The sequence below is a fragment of the Helianthus annuus genome, chromosome 6 (assembly GCF_002127325.2).
Source record: "Helianthus annuus cultivar XRQ/B chromosome 6, HanXRQr2.0-SUNRISE, whole genome shotgun sequence".
Lineage (NCBI taxonomy): Eukaryota > Viridiplantae > Streptophyta > Magnoliopsida > Asterales > Asteraceae > Helianthus > Helianthus annuus.
This window is the reverse complement of record NC_035438.2, coordinates 2173049-2199651: the sequence shown is the minus strand read 5'-3', so window position 1 is coordinate 2199651 and position 26603 is coordinate 2173049. Positions and strand designations below refer to the sequence as shown.

General features: G+C 33.7%; 2 protein-coding genes across 2 annotated transcripts; one reads left to right on the top strand and one right to left on the bottom strand.

Moving 5' to 3' along the window:
- Window positions 1-1022: 1022 nt before the first annotated feature.
- Window positions 1023-2692, bottom strand: LOC110864336 (AT-hook motif nuclear-localized protein 24). Its single transcript, XM_022113383.2, has 2 exons — window positions 2346-2692; window positions 1023-2271 (listed from the first exon to the last, which is right to left on the bottom strand). The coding sequence occupies exon 2, from the start codon at window positions 2232-2234 to the stop codon at window positions 1347-1349; it is 888 nt and encodes a 295-aa protein (XP_021969075.1). The 5' UTR covers window positions 2235-2271; window positions 2346-2692; the 3' UTR covers window positions 1023-1346.
- An 18510-nt stretch (window positions 2693-21202) lies between these two features.
- Window positions 21203-21691, top strand: LOC110866054 (uncharacterized mitochondrial protein AtMg00810-like). The gene has a single exon (XM_022115408.1). The coding sequence runs from the start codon at window positions 21203-21205 to the stop codon at window positions 21689-21691; it is 489 nt and encodes a 162-aa protein (XP_021971100.1).
- The last annotated feature ends 4912 nt before the right edge of the window (window positions 21692-26603 follow it).

Below are 26603 nucleotides of genomic sequence, written 5' to 3'. Positions count from 1 at the left end.
TACCCTTATGTGGGGCTGACTTAGTCAAATTTAACCATGAAAAGTAACTGGATTAGGACTAAAGGACGTAACATGTAAGGATTTGCAAACATTAAGTACGTTTTCTGAGGTTATTAAAGATAAAGGACATACTTTGATATATTAGACATACATAAAGGACGAACTTTGTAATTTACTCTATTACATATTATCAGTTCGCCTCTCAATGTCTATTTAATTTTCTTGCAACTGTTCTGAATAACAACAGTACAAGTATATCGCATAGTAGACTGACTACTTTCAAGATTTTCTTAAAAAGAAGTCTGGACTCTGCTAGAAAATGTGCCGGAAGTTGCGTAAGAAACAATTTCCCACAAGATTTTTTCCATTATAAATATTTTATCGCAAATGCGTCAGAAAACACCGTTTCCAACTAAAAATAAGCATCGAAATCACTAACTTTCTAGTGGGGGAAAGAGGGGTATGGGCGGATAGATTGCGATTTTCAGTGCACTAACGTTTATGACAAAGTGAGAGGATAAGATAGCTGGTTAAAACATAGATAACGGTCCTTGTCATTTTTGTTCATTTCTTGAAAAGGAGTGTGCACACTGCAAAGTGAATCTAGTAATGTCCCACGTTCGTACATTTCCTAATATATTATTCGATTGCCTAGTTTTTATTTTATATCATATCTAGTGTATTAATAGTTTACAGATTTCAGTGAAGCTATATTCGAGCTTAAATATCATATTTGTGTACAAATTAATAAATGCTAAATAATTTTACCGAAAGACTCAGAAAAAAGCTTGGAGATTTTGAGTTTATATGATCTTTATACCTATAAAATGAGAAACTTGTCGAAGTAGAGAAGTATTAGGTTCGGTTTACTTTCACTGTTAACATTTTTCAATTTGGATTTCTTATTATAATATTATTAATATTAATAATACTTATAACAAAATAAGCTAAGATAATAAAAAAGAAGTATGATTATTTGTAAGTTGGTTGTAGATGTCAAGTTATATATAACAAGAAATAACTTATGTGAAAATTAATAATCAAACTCATGATTAACAGCCAAAGAAGCAACAGTTTACAAAGATGTTTCAATCCATATGATCATAAATACTAAATCAAGCTCATAACAATTAATTAACAAAGTCTCTATCTAACTAATTCATTAACTAAGAAGTAAAAGGGTTGACACAAATTAGGAATAGAAGGGTAAAAGAATGAAACCTGAAATCTTGCTCAACACTTCAATTCAAATCCTCAAGGATAATTAAACCTAAATCTTGCAAGCTTGACATCCAAATTATTCTTGTGTGATACTTCAATACAACATTCCATATTCAACGCTATGGTTAGTATGGTTGACGACCACCACCACCACTGCCGCCACCGTTGCCCCAATAACCATCGTTTGGTAATTGAATCGAGTTGAGTAGGTTTTGAGACATGCCATGTTGAAAAAGTGAAGGATCATTTAACATTTGTTGTTGTGAGGGATTGATGGCTCCCGGAGATCCTAAGGAGCCACCTTGGATTGGTAAAGTGGCCTCCTCCTCTTCTAGAGGAAGCCTTTCATAGGCGGCGTTGCTAAATGACGCCGCCATGATAACAACGGGCCCTGCAGCTAAAAGGGCCCCAACCACACCTCCACCAACCACCTGACCCTGTCCACCGGCTAGATAAATAGTCAAGCCAGTGGCAGCAGGTGGAGCTGGTGGAGGCAAAAAAGACCCTGACAACGACAAGATCTCAAATCGCCCGTGCAATGTAACAACTGCACCGGGCGATGCTGGTTGTCGGAGAGTGACATTAGTCACAGTTCCGCTACCACTCATAATACAAACGCCACGCTGGCGCCGCCGCGCAAAGGTGGCAATGCCTTCCATCACATCACTTCCATCAGCAATCTCCATAACATGGGTTCTAAGCGCGTTCGCGCTATCTCTTGTGATAATAATCGGCGGTTTCGGTTTGTTCTTCGAACCCGCCGGTCTTCCTCTCGGCCGCCGTGAGATTTCACCGTCTCTACCTTCACTACCACCGCCACCGCTAACATTCAACATCTCATCATTGTTATTCTCATCACGGTCTCTCTTTTGACCTCCCATGTTGAGACCAGTTGTACCACTTTGTTCATCTTCTGAATTTTGTTGATGAAACTGATGCTGCAAGTTGAAGTTTCTTGTGTGAAAAGGGGGTGGGAGAGAGTGAGCATGTGAAGATGCAGCTATCTGATCCATTGATCTTGATCTTGATCTTGATCTTCTTACAATTAACCTATCAAAGAGCAAGAATTTAGGTTATCAGATTAGGGTTTTGAACCTTTGATCCAAGATTCAAAAGGGTATTACTATTCACTGTATTGACTTTCACCCAACAAAGATTGATAAGTGGAGTCTTTAAGGATCCACAAAATCTAACTGAACAGTGAAAGATGAAGCTAAAGTTGAGGTTATGTAAGAGGTTTCATATGGTTGAGAGTTAGGAAGAATGATGAGGGTTTTGGTGCAGCTGCTTTCTCTCTCTAGACTCTCTCTCTCTCTCTCTCTCTTGGTTGAATGAATGTATGTGTGTTGGGTTGATAAAGATTAGAGGATTTATGGGTTAGGGTTAGATTTGGAATGAGATAGAGATATGGGATGGACGGGGAGGATCATCTACGGAGATCATAAATTTCCAAAATTTATGTTTTGACAACACATGTTCTAACTGGACCAGCATTTTGTTCCTTCTCTACTCAATACTTTGTCTTATTTTCTGTATTGTATAAACATTTAAATAAGTTTCCAAATTGAGAATTTTGGTCAACATTATTAGTATTAGTATTATTATTGTTAGAACTTGTTTAATATGGTTAGATTGAAGTTTTATAAAGGAATGCTGAACCTATATTCAAATGAGAAACTAATAAATTATATATCTTTTTATATGAAGCTTTAATGGTGGATGTTACATGATGGAAATTTAAGTAGAGAACTTAAAAGCTTAAATCAGATAAGGGTGAAGGAAGTGGAAGTAAGAGGTTTACGGGTAGGGTTACCCAAAAAGCTCGCGACTCGGAGCTTGCTTGGATTTAGCTCAGAAAAAGTTCGCAGGATATGGCTCTATTTGAAACTGAGCTGAGCCGGTTTGGCTTGGTTACAAAGTGAGCCTAGCTCGGCTCGGCTTGTAACGAGTCGGATTGGCTCGGTTTGTAGCTTTTAGCTCGGATTATTTTACTTGTAATATATTTTATTTTTATCTACATTATGAAATATTAATTATAGAAAACTGATTATTATTTGCATGTATTTAGGAGTCTAATTTGATATCTATGACATATTTGAAGGTTGATTACTATGCTAATAAACTAATATTGTTGTATTTCATTTAAATTTGAAACTTATTTGTGTTGTTGAATTTGATTTTGGCTTATAATGTATTAGATTGAACTGATCTTGAATATGTTTTCTAAACTATTAAATAATATTTTAGGCTACTGAATTTTGAAAGCTATGTGTTAATTTTTCTTTTTAAAATCGAGCCAAACCAAGCCTAGCTCAAGCTTAGATTTTCAACTCTGTTCAAATTCAAAGCCCCCAAGCTTGCCCTAGCTCGGCTCATGAACAACCCAAGTTAGGGGTGGGTCGCAACGAGGGTACCACAAGGGAGAATTAGGTTGAGGTTGAGAGAGAGTGGATATAATAATTATAAAATCGTTTAGTGTTTTACATGTAAAGTTACATGTATGATATATATGTGGGTTTCATAATTTTGTATTCAAACATGGTTTACAGAAAAGAAAGTAATGATAAGTATATCAAACATAGTAAAAAGACAATGAACAGAAATGATTGAAAATACTTTTAAAAGAGGCATTAATCATGGACATACAGTTTTCCCGTTGTTAATCATATAAACACGACATGCAAGTTGTTTGACCTGTCTGTCATTAAGCAATGTGGTGTCATAACGTCTTTTCCACTTAGTTTGGTGGATGTTATTGTTATATAATATAAAGTTATCCTTAAGAAAATATAATGGCATCACATTTTTTGGTTAAGTTTAAATTAGTTTAATATATGTCAAATTACTTTACCATAAGGCTACATTAGTGGACGACTTGTGACTTTACCAGGCTAGGTGTTGTACTTTTGTTGTGTATGTTGACGCTAAGGCCAAGTGTTATTGAGCAACGTCCTGGCAAGGTCAAGCGTTATCGAGCAACGCCCTGTCCATGTAAAGAGTTGCTCGGCATTATAGGGCGTGCCACCCCGCTTTTTGGGGTGTGACCAACCATGAAAAGGGGTGGGGCATGGAGCCAACAGGCCGCAGGAAGAGGAGAGTAAAAGGTGGGAATCATTTTCCTATGTATACACAACACATTTTCCTATACGCCCCGCTGGCGGTATGTGCATATAACATATATATGTGGGCGTTCGAGGGGCAAAAGTGAAAGTGCACTAATTTTAACGTTATTTTACTAATTTCGTGAGAATAACGTTAAAGAGGGGGATGGTTAATCATGTATCATATGGTGGCGTTGATAGCCAAAAGACAAGGGAGTACATGCACTAATCGGCCTTTGTCTTAATTGTTGAGTGTTATGTGTCTTATGTCCAAGGCTTGATGCAAAACTACTATCGAGCCAGGGTCTCACTGGAAGCAGCCTCTTTATTTTTAACGGGTAGAGATAAGGTTGTCTGCATCTTATTCTCCTCAGACCTTATCTTACCTTAGCTTTGCTATTGGTGAGTTTTACTGAGTATAACGATCATGATGATCACGGCGACACAACACATTTTCCTACAAAGCTTTCATTTCTCTCACGTTATCTCTAATTTCTTTTATTTTTTTTAAACATGAATTTCATTCTCGAGTCATCTGATCGATATAAATTTGAAATGTCTTATTGGTCAGTCTTATTTTAATTTTCTTGATATTCTCTTTACTTAATTCTTATAACTTAATATTTACGTAATATACATATGGATAAGATTTATGAAGGCAACATGTAAGGAGCATATGGATGTTACAATGAGACTATTATATATGTTTTATGTTACCAAGATGTCAATCACATGCACCACTACCATTCATATTAGCAACCTTCGCTGGGGCCCAATACACTTATTTCATCGTTGACACGTGTCACTATCTTCCATATTAACAACGTTGTATGGGACCCAATAGTCCAGTACACTTATTTCATCATTGACACGTGTCACTACCCCCACCCATATGAAAGAAGTAGAAGAAGATGATGGTGAGGACAACTCTGTTTTGGGTCTCTTTTCTTTTAACCTTTTCTTTTTCCTTTGAGTTGGCAAAATAATTAAAAGGCGGTTTTACTAAATTTTTATATAATATTAATAATAACAAACTTTTCTTTCATATGTATTTATCACTTTCTAATTTATTATTATGAAAAAAAAAACTTGGAAGCCAATGGTTCATTCTTAATCATCGATTTATAGGTGTCCGGATACGAGGTTTTAGGTTATGTTAGTCATTAAAAATAAGTAACAATCACACGTGTGATTACTGTGATATATACAATTAGAAAGTACATGTATATCTAATGGTTTCTGTAAAAAAGATTATAAGTGTGAGAAGGGTGAGAAACAATCTCAGCCAATAGATCTTTTGATCTAATGGTTTAGATCAAAATTGACTAAATTGTAAAATGTTTTTTTTAGTTTGGACTGATTTGAAATTTGTATGGGTAATTCTGTCGTTTACATCAACATGAAAATAGGAAACTGTAAATCAATTCCCTAAATTTTCGAATTCTCTTTCTTCTTCATTCGAATCATCCTCCTCCTTCTTCCAGAATTCGAACAGCGCCCCTCCTTCTTCCAGAATTCGAGCAGCGCCCCATTTTCGTTTTTCCGATGATTGCGGCGACGGCGGATGTGTCGTTCCGGCGGTGGTTTGGGTGTCCGAAGGTGCAGGGGTTCCGGCAAGGTGGTTTCGTACGAGCGACTAAAAGACATCCAGCAAGGTGGTGTCGGGTGGTTGGCCACCTCTACATGACAGCGGCGGTGGACCGGCAGTGGTGGTGCCGGAAGTGGAGAAGATGATACAAAGATATAATGATTATTGAATGGTGTTATATATGTGATAAATGGTGTTATATACTTTATTGTATGGTGTTATATATGTGCTGAATTGTGTTATATACTTTATTGAATGGTGTTATATATGTGCTGAATGGTGTTATATACTTGTTGAATGGTGTTATATACTTGCTGAATGGTGTTATATACTTACTTAATGGTGTTATATACTTGATGAATGGTGTTATATACTTGCTGAATGGTGTTATATACTTACTTAATGGTGTTATATACTTACTTAATGGTGTTATATACTTGCTGAATAGTGTTATATACTTGCTGAATTGTGTTATATACTTACTAAATGGTGTTATATACTTGCTGAATGGTGTTATATACTTGCTGAATGGTGTTATATACTTACTGAATGGTGTTATATACTTGCTAAATGGTGTTTATAGAGATCTTTTAAAAAAAACTAGTTCCTATAGTTAAGGTGGCGGTTATGGGAAGTTTTTAATTAATTGAATTATTGATAAAAATTACTTCTTTACCCTTTTGATTTAATTTAGATTTAGGACACATGTCACCTCCACAATATTTCTCACCTTTCTCACACTTTTAACCTTTTTTACAATAACCTTACCCTATATGAATATATATATTTTACGTAGCTATCAGTTAAAGTTCCGTGTGCGTATACTATTGTTTTTGCGAACACTTCTTAAAAAAATTTGTACATTGTTTGTATGGTATTAAGAAGACATGTCATTTTATGATATTTGATTCTTTTGTTTGTCGTATTAAGAAGACATGCGGTTTTATGTTATTTGAAGATACGAAAAACAACACACATTAAAACAATCAAAGAAACATCAAGTGGGTCAGTTCAGATCTACAATCACCATATTAATATTGTTTCTCTATTTAGATTGTTACCGCGACAATTTGGTCCCTTTTCTAAAATCCTCTTTCGATTAGCTAACCGTGGTAAAGAAGCTATGATGCAGGAGGGAGAAAGTTGTGCGATCACCTTCTCCTCGGCGTAGTGAACCGGACTATGTTGGAAATCGTCAATACTAAGCTTTTCCGATGATGACTGTTCTTTCGTCTTTTTGGCCGTGGAACATGTTAGCAATAATTTTGTTGGGTTCTATACTTCTATGAGATGTCCTCTAATGTTCAAACAAAGATTCATGTACACTATATTGGCCCAGACGGTTAAAACAATCTTATCAACAAACACGTGCATGATCAACAAACACGTACACGATCAACAAACATGAACATAAGATATTGGTAAGACAGATCCATGACTCTTTCTATTCAATCAAAGGAACATACGAACTTACAAGGAAAAGAGACAAATAAAAACAATAACATAGACCCTTATTTATAGTACTACTAAACTTGCTCTCCAAGATATTAAACCTTTCCTAAACCTATTACAAAACCAATTACCTAAAATAAATCAAACTTTAATAAAACTAATTATATCAATCTTTCATTTTGGCCCTTCAACTTTCAACTCATACGAATTTTAGGATTAACTTTCAACGTTCCCTCTTAATCCTAAAACCCGACTCGAACTTTCTTGACTTTGTACCGCCAAGGTCTTGAATCCCTAACAACATTCTCAACTCTTCAATTTCAATCCTTGGTTCGTCTTTATTCTTTCTTTTCAGTTGTTTGTAACACACATGTTTAACATGTTTTTCACGTTCATCATTCAAACCATCCACATTCATCTCAGATGTAAAATTTTGTACACTGTTATTAAAAACATCTTCAATTCTTCATTAGCATCATGTTGCAACGGCGCAGGGAAATTTAACTCGTGTAATTTTAATTTGTGTTTATAGGTTATCTCTACATGTGGACCTAATTGTATCATTTTACGTAATTTAATATTTCATCGTTACAACTATAACTAATTTTAGACGTGTAATATGAGTTGGAGTAAATTACGAAAATCGTCCCTAAGGTTTATGCCTTTTTGACAGTTTAATCCAAAATGACTTTTTTGTGCCAAACAGCCTTCACCTTTGGCTTTTTTTGTCATTTTCATCCAAAGCACTAACTTAGTATGCTTTTTTTGTGAAGTTGACGGATATTTGGATGGAATAGGCAAATATAAAACTTCAGGGACGGTTTTGACAATTTACTCAAACTCTTTCTAATTTATTTTATTTAATTAATTTTGTCACATATATATAAAACATAATATACATGCATTTTTTATTAAAAAATTAATAGTTTTGTCATATAATTTTATTAATTTTCATCCAAACCATTAATTCAGTTTATTTTTTCTTTTAAGGTGAATGATGTTTTAAATTTTATAAATTAAGAGAGAAATTAATATCCTGTTTTTTTATATAAATCAGTTTTATAAAGAGAAAAATGATATATAAAATAAATATCAATGGTGTGCAGCACATAACAATCGATTACAACTTTCAGTATTTAATCAAGTTTAGAGATAGTAAAAAATTGTAAAACGTTACATATTTTAAAATGTGTTGAGCACCTAAGAAATATTTTGGCAGAAATAAAATATTTATCTAATTAAGATTATGAGGGTAACTAACTAATATTTGTTCCGAGTGGTTTGACTAAAGAAAACTTTTGGTTCATGTTATTATACTTACTATTTGGTGGGTAATTTTAAGGTTTGGTAACGATACGTTGTTTGATGGGGGGAGTGGCTTCTGTTTTTTGTTAGGAGCGAATTTAAAAGAGTAGAAGATAAATTACAAACTTGGTACATATGATAAGATTTGTTTATTTGACCTTTTTTATATAAGGTCAGTAGCATTATAGTTTTATAAAATTTAGAGGTTGATGTAGATTTTATTTTTATAAAACTGATGTATATAAAAAAAGTAGAAATTAATTTTTGTCTTACTTTATAAAATTTAAAAGATCTTTCACCTTAATAGAAAAAATAACTGAGTTAGTGGTTAGATGAAAATTTATAAAAACTATGTGACAAAACTATTAATCTTTTTTTTAAACTGCATGTATATTATGCTTTATATATATGTGACAAAATTAATTAAATAAAAGAAATTAAAAAGAATTTAAGCAAATTGCCAAAATCGTCCATAAGGTTTTATACTTGCCAGTTTCATCCAAATATCCTTAAATTAACATAAAAACTAAACTAAGTTAGTTAATTGGATGAAAATGACAAAAACTGCTAAGGTGAAGGGCTATTTGACACAAAAAAAAAAAATCATTTTAAATGAAACTGACAAACAGACCTAAACCTCGGGAACGATTGTGGCAATTTACTCTATGAGTTAAACATTTAATTAAACATAAAAGTATCAAATAATAAATATTAGACGGGCATTATTTTAAATCAGAATATTATAAATTTTAGATAAATATTAAATTAAAAATATACTTTTCGGATTTCCAACATCAAAACTATCCACACTATTATTATATTCTCTCTGATTCCAAATCCAAAAACTTTTGATATATGATAGTACCACACTATATAATGACGCTAGAAATGAGTCGAGTATTTAACTTATGTGGTGACTTTTAACTAGGCTTTTGTACTTTGTTCTTTCGTATCTTTCTATTGATATTAATTTGATGTTCTTTTTTTTTATGAAATAAATAAAATCAGAGTTGGCTCAAGGGAAGTGAAATAAAGCTAGATGATTTTACCTTAGAGATTGTGGACATTAAGATTTATGATCTATAATTATGGATACACAAATGAATCATAAGATGGCAAACATTTTTTTTATTGAAAGGGCCCCAATTTTATTATTCGCTTTGAGCCTATAATATTTTGAGCCGGCCCTGAATAAAATTATCATATCCACTTACCTTTTATACTTAACTATTTTAATATAACTGTGACACATGATAAAACAACAAAATGAGATCGTGTGTGGACGACACAATAGACATTTATAACACGCTCTGTATCAAAATGGATTAAGGTGGATGAAGCACCTTCTCGCAACTAATAAATTTTATTAATAGAAAGTTGTCATCTTATTTGAAGCCACTCCAACCTATTTCAACCGTAAAGGACATCTATAATATTGTGTCACATTATCATCCAATACATCTTTTAAATAAATTGAATATTAAAACTTGTGTCACATCACATCCAATACATCCATCCATTTAGCACATGTTCATGAACCCGGAATACATCCTGCAAGCTGAACCCATGGTGGTTATGGTTTTCCCATGATACCTGGGTGAACACGCTACTCTATCTTGGAGACGCTCCTCCACCCTTAGACATTAGACTAGCTCCATTGTTAAAGAGAGGAGAGACACCCTTCCCCGCTGCCTTCACCAAGGGCGTAGCTTTGTAGGGGCGGGAGGGGGCGGTCGACCCCCCGAACTTTTCGCTCGTTAGTGGAGAGTATGTAGTTTTCATATAGAAATTTTTGGGTATATACGTTTTTGACCCCCCGATTTTATAGAAATTTTTGGTATATACGTTTTCGACCCCCGGACGAAAATCTCAAGCTTCGCCCTGGCCTTCACCTTTCTCTCTCTCCTCCTTTCTCTATTCCCACTCACTCATAAACCTTATGTTTTTGCTATTAGACTATGTGTAGTAGGGTGCGACCACATGCCATGTCACCACCTCTATTCTGCGACCACCTTTCTTAACATGGGGTGCCAAAACTTCATTTTCTCTTCTTCGTCAATGTAATAACGAGTGTGTGAGGGTGAAAGGGTGGGGCCACCTGCAAACCAACCAATAACACTTTTTTTTTTTCCTTTTTTATCTTTTGTTTAAATTTTAGTTAAAACCATTACACTCTTCTAAAAAGATAATGTACTTAAAGGACAAATGCCTACATACCAATAACATGTAGCTAAAACCACTACACATAATCTTAAGCAAAGATACCCTCTTCTCTCCCTCACTTCTACCTCTTCACGAATTATCTCTTCTCTCACACCTCCATTTTCATGTTACTCTATATATAGATAGTCTTGAAAGGAAATTTAATTATATGACATTATTCTCATGGTACTCTATATATAGATAGTCATAGAAGTAAATTTAATTATATAACATTATTCAAAAGAAAGAAACAATACATACACATCTCTCTTGAAAGAGTGAATTGCAAGTTTTGTCTTTTATCTTTAGTCCATTTTGCAAGTTTTGTCCTTTATGTTTAAATTTGGCGAGTTTTGTCCTTTATGTTTGAAAATCAAGCACGTTTTACCCTTTGGGGCAAAACGTGCTTGATTTTTAAGGACAAAACGTGCTTGATTTTTTAAACATAAAGGACAAAACGTGCTTGATTTTTAAACATAAAGGACAAAACGTGCTTGATTTTTAAGGCCCAAAGGGTAAAACGTGCTTGATTTTTAAACATAAAGGACAAAACTCGTCAAATTTAAACATAAAGGAAAAACCTTGCAAAATGGCCTAAAGATAAAGGACAAAACTTGCAATTCACTCTTCTTGAAAAGAAATTTTCATATATGAATAACTAGCTTACAACCCCGTGTATTACACGGGTTGAGTGACGAAAAATGTAAATTATAAACTTGTATATAATCCTTATTAATGAAATGATTTATTTAGATAAATTAGTAAAAATAAAGAACAATTATATTTTCGTTACTTATACATGTGATTTGATATTTTATTAGTAATTATAGTTTATATCCAAATAATATATTTTATCTTAACAAATATATATGGTTAGGGTAAAATAAAAACTTCTACAAGTTGTGAGAACTTAGAAAACTTAACCTTACAAAAGGTTTTTTGAATTTTTTTATACAGAGGGTGTGAATGAGCGGTTAGAGACTCAAAGTGTTGAACTTTTTGATTTTAGATTCAAGTGGTTAAAACCACTAAAACATAGGGACTCAAAAAGTAATTTACTATTAATTAAATTTGAAATTATACGTTTGATCTCTAATTATATTAAATAATATTATACTTATTATATTATTTGATACATTTATATTTGTTATAGATAATTATTATTTAAATTTAAATTTAGACGTTTATCTCTAACTATATTATTTAATATTATATTATATTTTGTGTATAAAATTAATATGTAATACTATTATTAAAAGGGAGGAGTCACCAGAGGGTGACACGTGTACAAAAAGATTTTCGTTTATTAATATATAGGAAGATGTTGATGCCATTAATAAAAAAAGAATATAAAAAGCTTTCTTGGATAAAAAACCGATCAAAAGCCGCGGATTTAACATGGGAACAATGGCGTAGTTTTGATGTTTTTTGATGTGTTTCGTAATGTATTAAATCGGCAATAGTATTAGTGCCTGGTGGCTCCTTTCTTTTCGGTGTACGTAATATTTGGTGCTAGCCACTGGCTAGAGTTAATAAAATTTTTGTTGGCCGTTCAAAAAAAAAAAATAAAAAAAGAATAATGTTGAGGGTTTGGAAAAGGATCGCGTGGGTGGACCTGACAAAAAGGGAAGTGAGCACGAGGGTGCAGCCACCCCTCTAACCGGCGTAGTCTTCGCTGACCACCCCTCATTTGGTGCCGTTGGGATTTGGTTGTAGCTAGCATGCTATGCCCTTCCCACTAATTACCACCAACATGGACCAATTCTAATCCACAATTATCATCGCATTCAAAACCAATACTATTTTTTAAAAATGGTTTTGAACGGTCAAAACTTTTATATAACTCTATAGAAACCGGACCAGAAAGGAGCTGTAACACCCGAAAACTAATGAATTACATCTTGTATATCGAGTAACGAACAATTTTATGGGGTTCAAGAAAAGAAACAAATTTAAGGGTGGAGGGAGTTGTCTCGGTGAATGATTTGGAGAGGGGAGTTTGCCGAACGGGGATGGAGTGTCGGGGTGGAGCGGTAATCGGGGAGAGGCAAAAGCGATGAGTAGTCACCTAGTGGAGAAGAAGAGAGAGGGGTTAATGGTGTGTCTCAACCCCTTTCAACCGATCACACTTTTTTTTAAACTGTTTAGCACTCATCATGTGTTTAACCATTGCTAGTGATTGAGTGTAAAATGAGGAGTGAAGTGAGGACTTGACATGATATGACACTATTGTTTATAATATAAGTTTACCACTCCCCAAATGGTGACCACTCCTTTCACCCTAAGCTATGTAATCTATTTTAGTAGGACTGGCGTTGCTCTCCAATAATTTTGTGTATCTTTTTTTTTTTCTTTAACTATACATTTACGGTGATAAACTACGTTGGAATATAATCTAATTCTAATAAAAAATTCTACTAAATGTTATGTGGCAATTTTTATGCTACCTCCACTATAATAAATTTCAAATAATGTCATGTGGCAATATCTCATCCACTCTCAAAAATAATGATAAATATGTATACTAAATGCTTGGATTATATATATATATATATATATATAGGGTGAGGTTCGGCTACAAAGTCCATTTTTCGTACAAAGTGTACAAAGTCATAAAACACTATAATTTCAGCCATAAAACACACTCAAACTCCACAAATAACATAGTGAAGATTACTAAAACACAATATCAAAACTCTAACAGTCCTTAAAAACTTCAAACACATCATCATACAACTATGAATATAAAACACAACATGATAATCAACATAAAACACACTAATGTTAGTCATTCGATAATCAAAGTCTTGTCATCAAAAACACAACACAAAACCCACAAATATGGGTTTCAGTAATCTTCACTATATTATTTGTGAGTTTTGAGTGTGTTTTATGGTTGACATTATGGTGTTTTATGACTTTTTATACTTTGTAGGAAAAATAGACTTTGTAGCCAACTCCCACCCTATATATATATTAAAATAATCTTATATTCATAATTATTTCACTTCGATATCATTAATAATTAATATTAATATTAGTTATCTACTTATCTCTCCATTTTAATAAAAAGAAAAGACAAATTTATTGAAAGAAAGAAGATGGGATAACAAAAATATATATATATACAATATAAACAGTATATATATGTTTATAATATATACATATGTTCTTAGATCGTGAACAAATTTCATTCCATCTACTTTGATAACACTTTCCAAAATAAGAAAATATAAATTTTAAAATAAAATACTTAAACGCATTATTTAAAATGAATAATGTTATATTTTCTTTAATTTTGTATGTAAAGTTCATATTAGAGTTATATGTATTTATATCAAAATTATGTTTATATGTGTGATATAAGAAACAAATGAAATATAAAAAATAATTCAAAATTCATAACAGTTATGTTCCTCGAACACAACCAACCTCAACAATAATATATTTATTTAAAAAAATTCATTCAAGTTTATATAGATGGAAAGCACAATTTTCTCAAAAAACTCGATCAACTTCATGATTATTTTAAGACCCTTTATTTTCTATTATCAAACCAATGTAATTACATGGGTCTATAACCTATTACTTATATTAGAAAACACCAATAAATAATTTAAGATAAAATGATAAAACTCAATGATAAGAAATAAACAGGAATCTTATATGATTTAAATGGTCAAATGATATTTTTTTGGGTTATATGTTAAATATTTCTTTATGTCCCGACCAACAACCATCTCATACAATTGACTATTTAACTTATTCCATTTTTAAAATTATCGTGAATTATTATTCAATTTCTTTGTGCTGCATTAGAAAATGACGGGTTCATAATAAATCTGCCACATTTTTCACATTTGATGAACACAAAAAAAATTGTTAAATATAATAGTAGATTTAAATACTTGGGTCATCATTTATTAAATGGTAAAAGGGTCTTGTTTGTAGGCCTGTAAACGAATCGAACGAACATGAAGACAGGCATGTTTGTGTTCGTTTATTTAACTTTAACCAAACACGAACATATAATCGAACACATTTTTTTGTTCGTGTTCGTTTATTAAGAAATCAGGCATGTTCGTGTTCGTTTATGTTCTTTCGTTTAAAGCCGAAACGAACAGTTCACGAACATAAACGAACACAAATGAACATAAACAAAAAAATTAACTGAACATATTTAAATAAACATAAACAAACATAAATTAACATTTATTAAAAAACATAAACGAACACAAATGAACGTAATTGTACATATATAAACAAACACAATTTTTAAATTTCATCCAAAAACAAATCTAATATATTACCGTTCATCCAAAAACACATCTAAATTAATGCTCATAGTTACTAAAACTTAGTAGTTTTTTTATATAAATATTAAGTAACTAATCAATTACGATCTAAGAAAAATTTTTAAATTTCATTTCTATTACTAGAAAACTCAATTACTAATTAACTATGTTTATATAAGTAGTTAGAAAACCTAATATTTATATAAACATAACTCTTTATGTATTTAATATTATTTAAACGAACATAAACGAACGTTCACGAACATAAACGAACGAACACAAGGTGTGTTCATGTTTGTTCATTTAGTTAAACGAACAAAATTTTTTGTTCGTGTTCGTTCGTTTATTAAATAAATGAACATAAACGAACTTCCCGCCGAACAAGTTCATGAACGTTTGGTTCATTTACAGGACAAGTTGTTTGCATATCAAAGAACTTCAGGGGAGGCTTGGGTTTTCCAATGAATACTCAAGTTCAATTCTCAGTTTTGTCATACTGGGATGGATATAGGCAACGAATGATTTGGACTAGGCCTTGTGTGAGGTTATCGGTTCGATTCCTGAGCCTAACCGGGTTTTCGTCCCATTATGTGTTACGCCAGAGAGTTCCCCTCTTGTGGTGGCACAACGACTGTCAAGTGGCAGCCGACGGTATAGTTTCCCGGGGTAACACCTAAAAAAAGCCAAACTTTGAAGCCAACGTGTGCCCGATTAAGACAACATAGTCTGGTTAAAGTGGGGCAATACAGGGCTCTCCGATTTAGAGAGTGTGGTAACTTTATACATGAAGTTCACCGTTCAAAAAAAAAAAAAAAAAAAGTTCAGGGGAGCTGAGTGAAAAAAATGTTTGGATATGAAAGAAGATTGACTTAATATTCTTATACCAAACCAAATGCAATACATTTGAAGTGCATCAACCATATTGTTTCTCGAATTTGTTTTCTTATTGATTCATTCATCAATCAACTCATATACCTTTTAAGTAGGGGTGTTCAAAACTATCTATATCCGAAAATCCGATCCGAAATATCCGATATTCGGATCCGAAATATCCAAAAAAATATCCGAAAACTTATATACGGATATCCGAAACTATCCAAAATATCCGTTTCCGAATATGAAAAAATAATAAAAAATAAAAATTAGATAAAAAGTTGGATTTTCGGATATCCGATTCACTATCCGAATCTGTATCCGAAATTTCGGATACGGATTCGATAGTGAAATATGGTATCCGAAAATTTCGGATATCCGAATTGTTACATAATATATGTCTATGGATTAGTTTGTATTTTATTGTAATCTTTAGGTAGTTTAGTGTAAATTAGATTGTATATATAATGTATCTCATATCATTTATAATGCAAGGAATATCAATTGTTTCATGGTATCAGCCAATAACTAGGTAATTAAGTTTCCCTTCCTTTCCTCTTCTTTCTTACCTTCAGTTTCGAGTTTCTTCTTATCTTCTTTGTCCAATCTTTTCTGCTTCATTTTTTCGTTCAACTTTTTCTCCTTTCTTTTCTATTTGTGGTTCCCATACTCTTTCCCTTCATGGCTTCCTCATCCAACACTCCTTTCCCTATGAATGGTTTGGCACCTCTGATTGCTATCAAACTAAATTCATCCAATTACATTTATTGGCGAACTCAGATGCTTCCATTACTTGCCAATCAACAAGTCGTTTCTCATATTGATGGCAGTCTCTCGGCACCTCCCTCTATGATCACCGCTGATAACAAACAAATTCCGAATCCGAAATATATCACATGGCTTCAACACGAACAACAAACCATAATTTTGCTTAATGCTTCTCTTACCGAAGAAGCTCTGTCTGTAACTGTCGGGCTGCCTACAGCTCGCGAAATTTGGTTGGCGCTTGAAAACGCTTTTTGCAACACATCAATTGAACGTGTTCAAAACTTACGCGATAATCTTCGTCTCATTCAGAAAGGAGACAAAACTGTTTCTGATTATGGCAGGGCTTTTAAGGCGATTTGTGATCAACTTCAAGCCATCGGTCATCCTGTCGATCCCATGGATCAGTTGCACTAGTTTCTGTGCGGTCTTGGTCCAGCGTTTGAAGGTTTTTCTACTCACATAAGGTCTGTTCGTCCCATCCCTAATCTTTCTTATTTACTTGCCAGAGCGGAAAGTCACGATTTGTTTGTCAAAGCTCTTCATGGGCCGACCACTCCTACGGTTGCCTATTCAGCCCAATCTCAAAATTTCAGGCCATACAACTGTGGTCAGTATAATTATGCTGCTGTGTCCAATCCAAACTCTCAAAAATTCAGACCAAACCGCTCCTCAAATCGGCCTAACAGTTCAAATTTTAGGCCCAATGGTTATTACAATACTAGGCCCAAGCGTTCTCCTATTTGTCAATTGTGTAGAAAACAAGGCCATTATGCCAATCAGTGTCATATGTTGACTACCTTTGCATCTTCACTAGCTCCTAATGAGGCTCAACTTGCGCAGGCGTTTCATGCTCAGTCTTATATGAACACTAACATTCCTGATTGGAGTGGAGATACAGGTGCGTCTGATCATATGGTTCCAAATAATGAAACCCTCCCAAACTCCACTCCAACTCAAGGTAATTCACGTGTTTTTTTTGGAAATGGTGAATCTTTACCAATTACTCACGTTGGCGACACTAAACTTTTTGGTTCTCTTAATCTCAAAAATGTTTCAGTTATTCCCAATCTCACCAAAAATCTTTTATCAATTGGTAAACTTACGGAGGACAATCCTGTTGATGTTATTTTTTCTCATCCTAATTTTTTCATACAGGATCGTCAAACCAAACAAATTCTAGCCCGCGGGTGCCGTGAGGATGGTCTCTACGTTCTTCACAACACCCCTCAAGCCTTGATTTCTTCCACTTTATGTCCGAAAGCTTCTTTTGAATTGTGGCATTCTCGCTTGGGACATGTCAATTTTGATGTTATTAATATGTTAAAGTCAAGTGGACTTATTTCGTTTACTTTTATTTTGCCTAAACCGGGTCTTTGTACCCCATGTGAACTAGCCAAATCAAAAGGCTACCTTTTGTTATTAATAATAAACGTGCATCTTTTCTCTTTGAATTAATTCATTGTGATTTGTGGGGTCCATCTCCAATTAAATCGGTTGGTAATTTTTTGTATTATGTGGCAGTTGTTGATGATTTTTCTCGTTTCACGTGGCTATACCCTTTAAAGGCCAAATCTGAGTTTGTGGATGCATTATCCATTTTTATACCTTTTGTACAAACTCAATTTTCCACTAAAATCAAAACTTTTCAAAGCGATGGCGGAACTGAATTTACCAATCATAAGGTTCGTCACATCTTTGAACAAATGGGACTTTTCATCGTATGTCGTGTCCTTATACTCCTCAACAAAAAGGGTGGGTTGAACGTAAACATCGACACATTGTCGAAACTGGTTTGGCAATGTTATTTCATTCAAAATTATCACCCTCATATTGGGTCGATGCGTTTACATCAGCAGTTTATATCATTAATCGTCTTCCCACCACTTTACTAAATGGAAAATCGCCATTTGAATTGTTATACAAACAGTCTCCAAATTATTCCATGTTTCGTTCTTTTGGGTGTAGTGTTTTTCCTTTTTGCGTGATTATGCATCAAATAAACTTGCACCCCGAAGCATCCTGTGCATATTTATTGGTTATTGCTTCAAGTATAAAGGATTTCGGTGTTTGGATCCTAATACTTCTCGGGTGTATGTGACTCGCCATGCTCGTTTTGATGAACTTTTCTTTCCATGCGACACTACCACAACATCCACACCTCTTCACAGTCTTGACCTTTCAACTTTCTTGGAACCTGAGTTTGTCTCTTTAAGTACCAAAAATTCAGTTACCCATGACTCTTCTCTATCCAACAACACTTCATCTTCTGTTTCCACCGCAACCTATCGAATTACCTTTTTTCCCAAATCATAACTTCCCACATGCCACTGTCTCGTATCCTACTTCAACTCCAACAACCACTCCCATTTCCACACCCAATACAACTCCTAATAACACACCACCTACCACACCCTCCACTCCTCCCACATCTCCGTTTACAGAATCCTCTACTCCACCCCAGACAAGTCCTGTCTCGACAACTCAATCTCCATCCGCACATCCTCCCATCCAACTTCCTTCCCATCCTATGATTACCCGTGCTAAAGCATGGATCTTTAAACCCTGACACCAACTTTATTTAGCTCATACTCAATTTATTCCTCTTCATCAAGCGCTGTTTGCGTCCACCGATCCTAAAACATTTCATTCGGCCTCCAAAAGTGAAAAATGGCAGATGGCAATGCAAGCCGAAATTGATGTGCTTCTTCGCAATCAAACCTGGACTTTGGTCCCTCGTCCGCCCAATGCTAATGTAGTCGGTTCGAAATGGATTTTCCGAACCAAGTATCATTCGGACGGATCCATTGAACGTCACAAAGCTCGTCTTATGGCTCAAGGATTCACACAGGTACCTGGACTTGATTATTCTCATACTTTTAGTCCGGTAGTAAAGGCCACAACGGTTCGTACTGTTCTTACCCTTGCGGTTATAAATAAATGGCCTTTGCATCAATTGGACGTAAACAATGCTTTTCTCCATGGTCATCTAAATGAGTGTGTCTTTATGGAACAACCAAAGGGGTTTATTGATCCACGCTTTCCATCGTATGTTTGTAAATTGAACAAAGCCATTTATGGGCTAAAACAAGCTCCATGAGCATGGTTTCATCGTTTGAGTGTTTTTTAACCTCCTATGGTTTCTTATGTAGTCGAGCGGATCCGTCTCTTTTTATTTTCAAGCGTGATTCTTGCATCATGTATCTTCTTGTTTATGTTGATGTTCTTATCTTAACAGGAAATCAACAACATATTCTCGCGTCCTTTACTAAGTGTCTTCATACCGAATTTGCAATCAAAGATCTGGGGAAACTTAATTATTTTCTAGGTTTGGAGGCAGTGGCAGACCCAGGAATTTTTCCATGGGGGTGCGGAACATTTTTAAAAATTTTAGGCCCCTATATATATAAGTAAAAGAATTGGTTCGTATCGGGTCAGGTCGGGTTACGTAAAACAAACGAACATCAAACTAAATTTATATAATCATCAAAAACAGGTCAAACCTTGTTACAAACATAATTAAAACATCATCTAAAGCTAATTTCTTAAGCAATTCTTTCTCTATATAACATAAGTTCATCGCTCTATAACATAATGTTTCAGTTTTAATTTTAATTTTCAACTATTCAAGCCCTAGAAATCAAAACGTAAGTTGTAATCACCCTAAAAATATATAAACAACATAATCATCCTAAAAATCATCTAAACAATGTCAAAACACACCAAATTTTAAACCTATTTAACAACTTTATTACCCTTTTTTTCTCCTATAATATCAACCAAAATCATCAAAATAACAAAGAAACTTACCCGTGTTTGGATTTCGGTAAGATTTGGTGTCAAACGACGGTGGTATGGTGGCTGATTACGGTGGTCGTCGGTTGCTGGACTGTTGTCGCTGGTGATGTTGTTCGTTGGCAGTGTAGGGACGCGAGAGAGAGAGAGAGAGAGAGAGAGAGCGGGAGAGAATTTCTAAAGGTTTTGGGCTTTAATTATTTTATTATAGTTTGAAATATTGTTGGGTTTGGTTAATGGGCTAAGACTTAGTGGGCTAGCTACTTAGGAATTATAAGTGGGTAAAGGTATGGGTATTTGGGTTTAGTTAGTTAGGTATTAAAAGTTATATAATTTAGGTAGTATTTTTTTTAAATAAGAGTTTACTAAAAAAATTTAAAATATAAATTGATAACACTTTTTACCTAAGGGGTGCGGACGAAAAATTTCAAGGGGTGCGGACGAAAAATTCCAAGGGGTGCAGACGGGATTTTCGATGGAACTTAGCACTAAATTTTTTTTCCCCGGGGGTGCGCCCGCCCACCTTGGGCTGGGCTTGGGTCCGCCCCTGTTTGGAGGTTACCTACACAAATAATGGTATATTCTTAAATCAATCTAAATACACCATGGATATTTTACAACGTGCTAAGATGTTGGATGCAAAACCTGCTCCAACACCTTTAAGCACCAATATTTCTTTTGTTTCTGCAGGTGAATCTTTTTCAGATGTTACTCATTATCGATCCATTGTCGGGGCCCTTCAATACTTAACTATCACAAGACCGGATATCTCGTATGCTGTCAATCAAGTTAGTCAATTTTTACACTCTTCGACTGTTGATCACTATCAAGAGGTTAAACGTATTCTTCGCTACTTAAAGGGAACACTTGCTTATGGTCTTCATTACACTCGTCCTACTCACACTGCACTACTGGGATACTCTGATGCTGACTGGACACGTTGTCTGGAGACGCGTCGATCAACTTATGGTTATTCTATATTTTTAGGAGGCAATCTTATTTCTTGGAGTGCTAAGAAACAACCCACAGTTGCAAAGTCTAGTTGTGAATCAGAATATCGGGCAATGGCCAATACTGCAGCTGAAATTGTTTAGTTAACACATCTTCTTCAGGAACTTCATGCTTTACCTCGTGATCGGCCGACTATTTTGTGTGACAATCAAGTTGCAATACTCACTCAAAATCCTATTTCTCACAAGCGTGCAAAGCATATTGATTTAGACTATCATTTCTTACGCGAACTTGTTGCTGCCGGAAGACTCGTCACCAAATTTGTTCCAACCACGCTTCAGGTGGCTGACATTTCCACCAAAAGTCTTCGAAGTCCTTAATTCAACACATTTCGTCAAATGCTTCACATTGGTCCTCCACCGTTCAGCTTGAGGGGGGATGTTACATAATATATGTCTATGGATTAGTTTGTACTTTATTGTAATCTTTAGGTAGTTTAGTGTAAATTAGATTGTCTATATAACGTATCTCATATCATTTATAATGCAAGGAATATCAATTGTTTCACGAATTTTCAGATATCCGGTATTAAACACCTCTACTTTTAAGAACCACACGATGTCATAAATATTTTAATTCATTTGCATATAGGAAATGAAAAATACAACTACATTGAACGAATTTTCGGATATCCGGTTTTGAACACCCCTACTTTAAAAACAAATGACGTATAAAAAAGTTATAGACATTTAAAAAATGAGGTGAAAATAGCATGTGACTTGCATTTGCATTATCTTTCTATTTTATTTGACAAAATTATCCTTTCTACTTGATTTCTTTTTAGACACTTGTTACTTTATAATGACTTCTTACACCTTTTATTTTTAAACTCCTTTGTACAATAACTCAAATTGTTATTTAAGTATACAAAACTAATTATTACTAATAACATTCTCGGTCTTAACCGTAAATATATATGTATTATGTTAATTTAATGTAAAGTACATATATTGTTACATTTTTGATGTTTCCATGATGACAACTTAACGGACAAAGGGTTGTTTAGCTTTCATTTATTTTTAAATAATTATTACATAAACATTTTTACTTAGACTACTTAGGGGTTGTTTATTTAAGCTTTTAATGGGCTCTTAATAATTCGGACCTCTTACTGGTTCAACATTTAATGATTCAGACTGTTTATTTCACGTGCAGATGTCTGAATGGTTCAGACATTTGTCTCTGAATGGTTAAACATTATACTAACTTTGAATAGTTAAGACATATTATCTGAATTGGTCAGATATTTGCCTCTGAATGGTTAAGGATTATACTGGCTCTTAATGGTTTAGATCTCTTGTTGATTTAGCACTTAATGATTTAGACATTTTACTGATTCAACATTTACTCATTCAAAAGTTGTCAAATAGCCTCTCAGTTAAGAAAAAAACTAATTAGCATCTTCTATCTCTATTTAATACATTAATCGTATATTAATTAAACAAAAACAATTGATTTGAATGGGGGATTAAACCTTAATGAAGGGGTGGACCACAATTAGCATGTGATTAGCATCATGGAATCCTTTCCACCCTTTGCGCTGTAACTCCATTTTTTGAGACCTTTAATTAATAATTCCATTTGATTTGTATTTTCTTACTTATTATTATATTATTATAATCTGCAGAGATTATTAATCATTAAGTTAACATGGCTAATCACTAATTAGAAACACCATGTGAAGGATTATGGTACATGACAAAAAACATGGGTTGGTGTGCTTAGCCGATTAATCGTCTCTTAAGTCTTAATTACTCGTTTTCGCCTTAGACTATTGATAAGAGTTTAGAATTTCGTATACTATTAGTTGAAATGATGCTAAATTAACCATAGTTTTCCATTTTTTTATACTTACAATACGTATGATGCGTTGACCAAATCATTTTGACTTTGGAAACGTTAAAAGACTTCAACATCTAATTTTATTGACCTATGAATATCGGTCACTTGTTGAAAATTTTGTGTTTAGACTATCGTAGTCTAGAAACTCAAAAACCTTTTATAAATCTGTTTGATCATCTGACACATCAGACGTAATGCTAATCGGATGCTAACTATTTGTTTAGTTTGCATTTAAGTATGATCAAAACAAGTTGTTGAGATAAAATGATTGATGTAACATACCTAATAATATGATTGTTTTCTTGATATAAATGGGTGTTGATAGAGACGAATCTTACTATTCGTATTATTTGGGAAGTGGGTCACTAGTATTCATTATGTTGTATGAACAACATTTAAATAAAATAAAAGTATTTAAGTTTGATAAACTTGATAAAAAGAAAGATCGAGTTGTGGTTTTACTATTGTTAATTAACTGTTAACTGTTACTATTTAACAAATAAATTTTGTTACACATTGTATTATTATAATGGTATATATGTAATAATTGATATTAAGGTGTTTAATTTTATATAATTTACTTCTCCCATGTTTTTGGGGTTGAACAGAAAATAAATGAAAAACTATATAAATACAGCGATATATATTTGACTTTGCGCTAGATTGAATTGGATCAAAATGATAGTTGATAATGATTGATTAACAAATACTTAATTATTTTATCATTTTTCTAAATTGTTGTTCTAAACATTATTCCAAAATACAGCCAAATCCAACTCAATTTAAACATATCTTTAAATACTAATATTAGTAAGCTTATCTTGTGTTTAGTATTAAAATATATTTCTTTTTTTTGTTTGACAAACATTTTACAGTTATGACTTACTTTTATAAACATGTGCCTTTAAAATAAAAACATTTTAGTTATGTTCGATTCAGTTGTATATTAATATGCTAGATGGGCCATGTTCACGGGTTTGCGATCAAACCCTACACAGATATAAAAAATCGTATGTGACACATGAATGTGAACGTAAATGCAAACACAACACACGTATAAGTGGTTTCACACTAACTTGTATGATTTTCCTAGAGCTAAACTCAATTTGAGTTTTCTAGCCATTGACGTGCTTTGTTTTCTTTGACTCGCTATATTGACTTTCTTCTATTTAAGATCTTGACTAAAGTTACTAGAAGTCTAAATACATCTGGGGCTGTAAATGAACCGAACGAACACGAACAAGGCTATGTTCGTGTTCGTTCGCTAAGAAAATTAACATGTTCGCGAACTGTTCACGAACGAAAACCGAACATAAGTTTACGTTCGTGTTCGTTCGTTAAGAAATTCAGTTGTTCATGAATAGTTCATGAACACTGGTCTCGAACACAAAGGAACACAAGCAAATAAAAACGAACGCAAACGAACATTTAACTTGAAAACAAAAAATAAAAACATTGTCATCCTTAAACATTATATATAAATAGTTAAATATAACCATCAAATGATAAATTAAAACACAAGAAGTCTATTGCACCACCAAACGATGAATCAGGTTTAACTAACTTAGACATAATTATCCCCCAAAATGTCTTAGAATGTCCAAATTTTAACTAACTTTGAAAAAATAGGGTTTCAAGTTTTCAATATGCTTAGATAAAAGGTTTATTATTTATTATTTATTATTTTTTAATATAATCAAACGGACACGAACGAACATAACCGCACATATTACCGAACGTTCACGAACGCAGTCGAACGAACGAGACCTGTGTTTGTGTTCGTTCGCTAAGCTAACCGAATGAAATTTTTTGTTCGTGTTCGTTCTTTAAGCTAATCGAACGAACATAAACAAACTTCCCGTCGAACAATTCACAAACTGTTCGCTGAACGTTTGGTTCATTTACAACCCTAAATACACCCGTATTGTGGTGTGGGACTGCCAAATGTCAACTGTGGGTATACATATCATCATGTGTATTTACCAAAATACCAAATCTCTTAAAACTTAGGTGAAAAATAAATGGTTCTGGAACTAGGTATCATTAAGAACCTCCGAACCGGTTCCATACCTGACCGGGCCTACCCTTTAGTTATTCACAGGTTCAATATCCAATGATTAGAAACTAGTTTCAACCCAGTTTTATCCTACCTGAAAAAGGACTTCTAACCATAACCGAACCAATCACTTCCCTCTCCAAAACTGGTTCCATACCCGTAGACTGGCAGTTCTTAATGAGGGCCAGGCGCCACCCCACCCCACCCCATGTTTTTGTTTGCTTCGTGGTGTAAATTTTACCGAAAATTTCCTAAATTCTTTTTATGTAATGTAAAATATTGGATCCTGAGAGCCCCCTGATTTTACCGAAAACTAAGTTCAAGATCCGCTAATGAGTTCCAACCAATACCTGGTTATTGACTCGTTGATTGGAACCAAGATCGGTTTTGAAAAAAACCTCAAAACCCCGATTTTGTGCACTTCACTAAATAGTGAATTTCCTCTTTTGGAAACTAACAAATCAAATAGTATGACAAATTTTGTATGCACTTATTTGTGAAACCAAAGTACAAGGCCCAATCATTTTGGGTTTTTTAGGAAACTACATGATATTATTGGATGTTTGTTAGTAGAATGGGCTCGAAGTGGGTCACGTTGGTTCAAGTTCAACACCACTTTTATTATTCATTTATTTGTTTAAAGGCGAATTTTTTTAATCCTGTCGTCTATAGGACATGAACCTAAAATCTCCAAACCTAAGTGTTTCTAAAGACACTTTATCTTTGCCAACGAGCCATCAACCACATTGGTACACAACTTTAATTTAGTTTATAAAAAATGAATGTGGCAAATACATAAACTATATACGGTCAGTGAATTAGAGATACAACACATGACCCATTTTTGTTGGTTGGATTTTTTTTTTATTAATAATCTTTTCGTGTTCTTATTAATAAAAGGTTTGTTTTAATGTTTTTCGCTAAAAAGAAGAGCCAAAAGAAAAAGAAAAAAAAAATATTATAGTAAGCTCATAACCACATACCCATGGCCATATAGCGTTTGTACTCTCATCATGCACTAAACCCAGTACCCACCACTACAAACACTACTACTTTTGTTAGTCTTACTTTAATTGGCTGAATTTTTTAACTCTTTC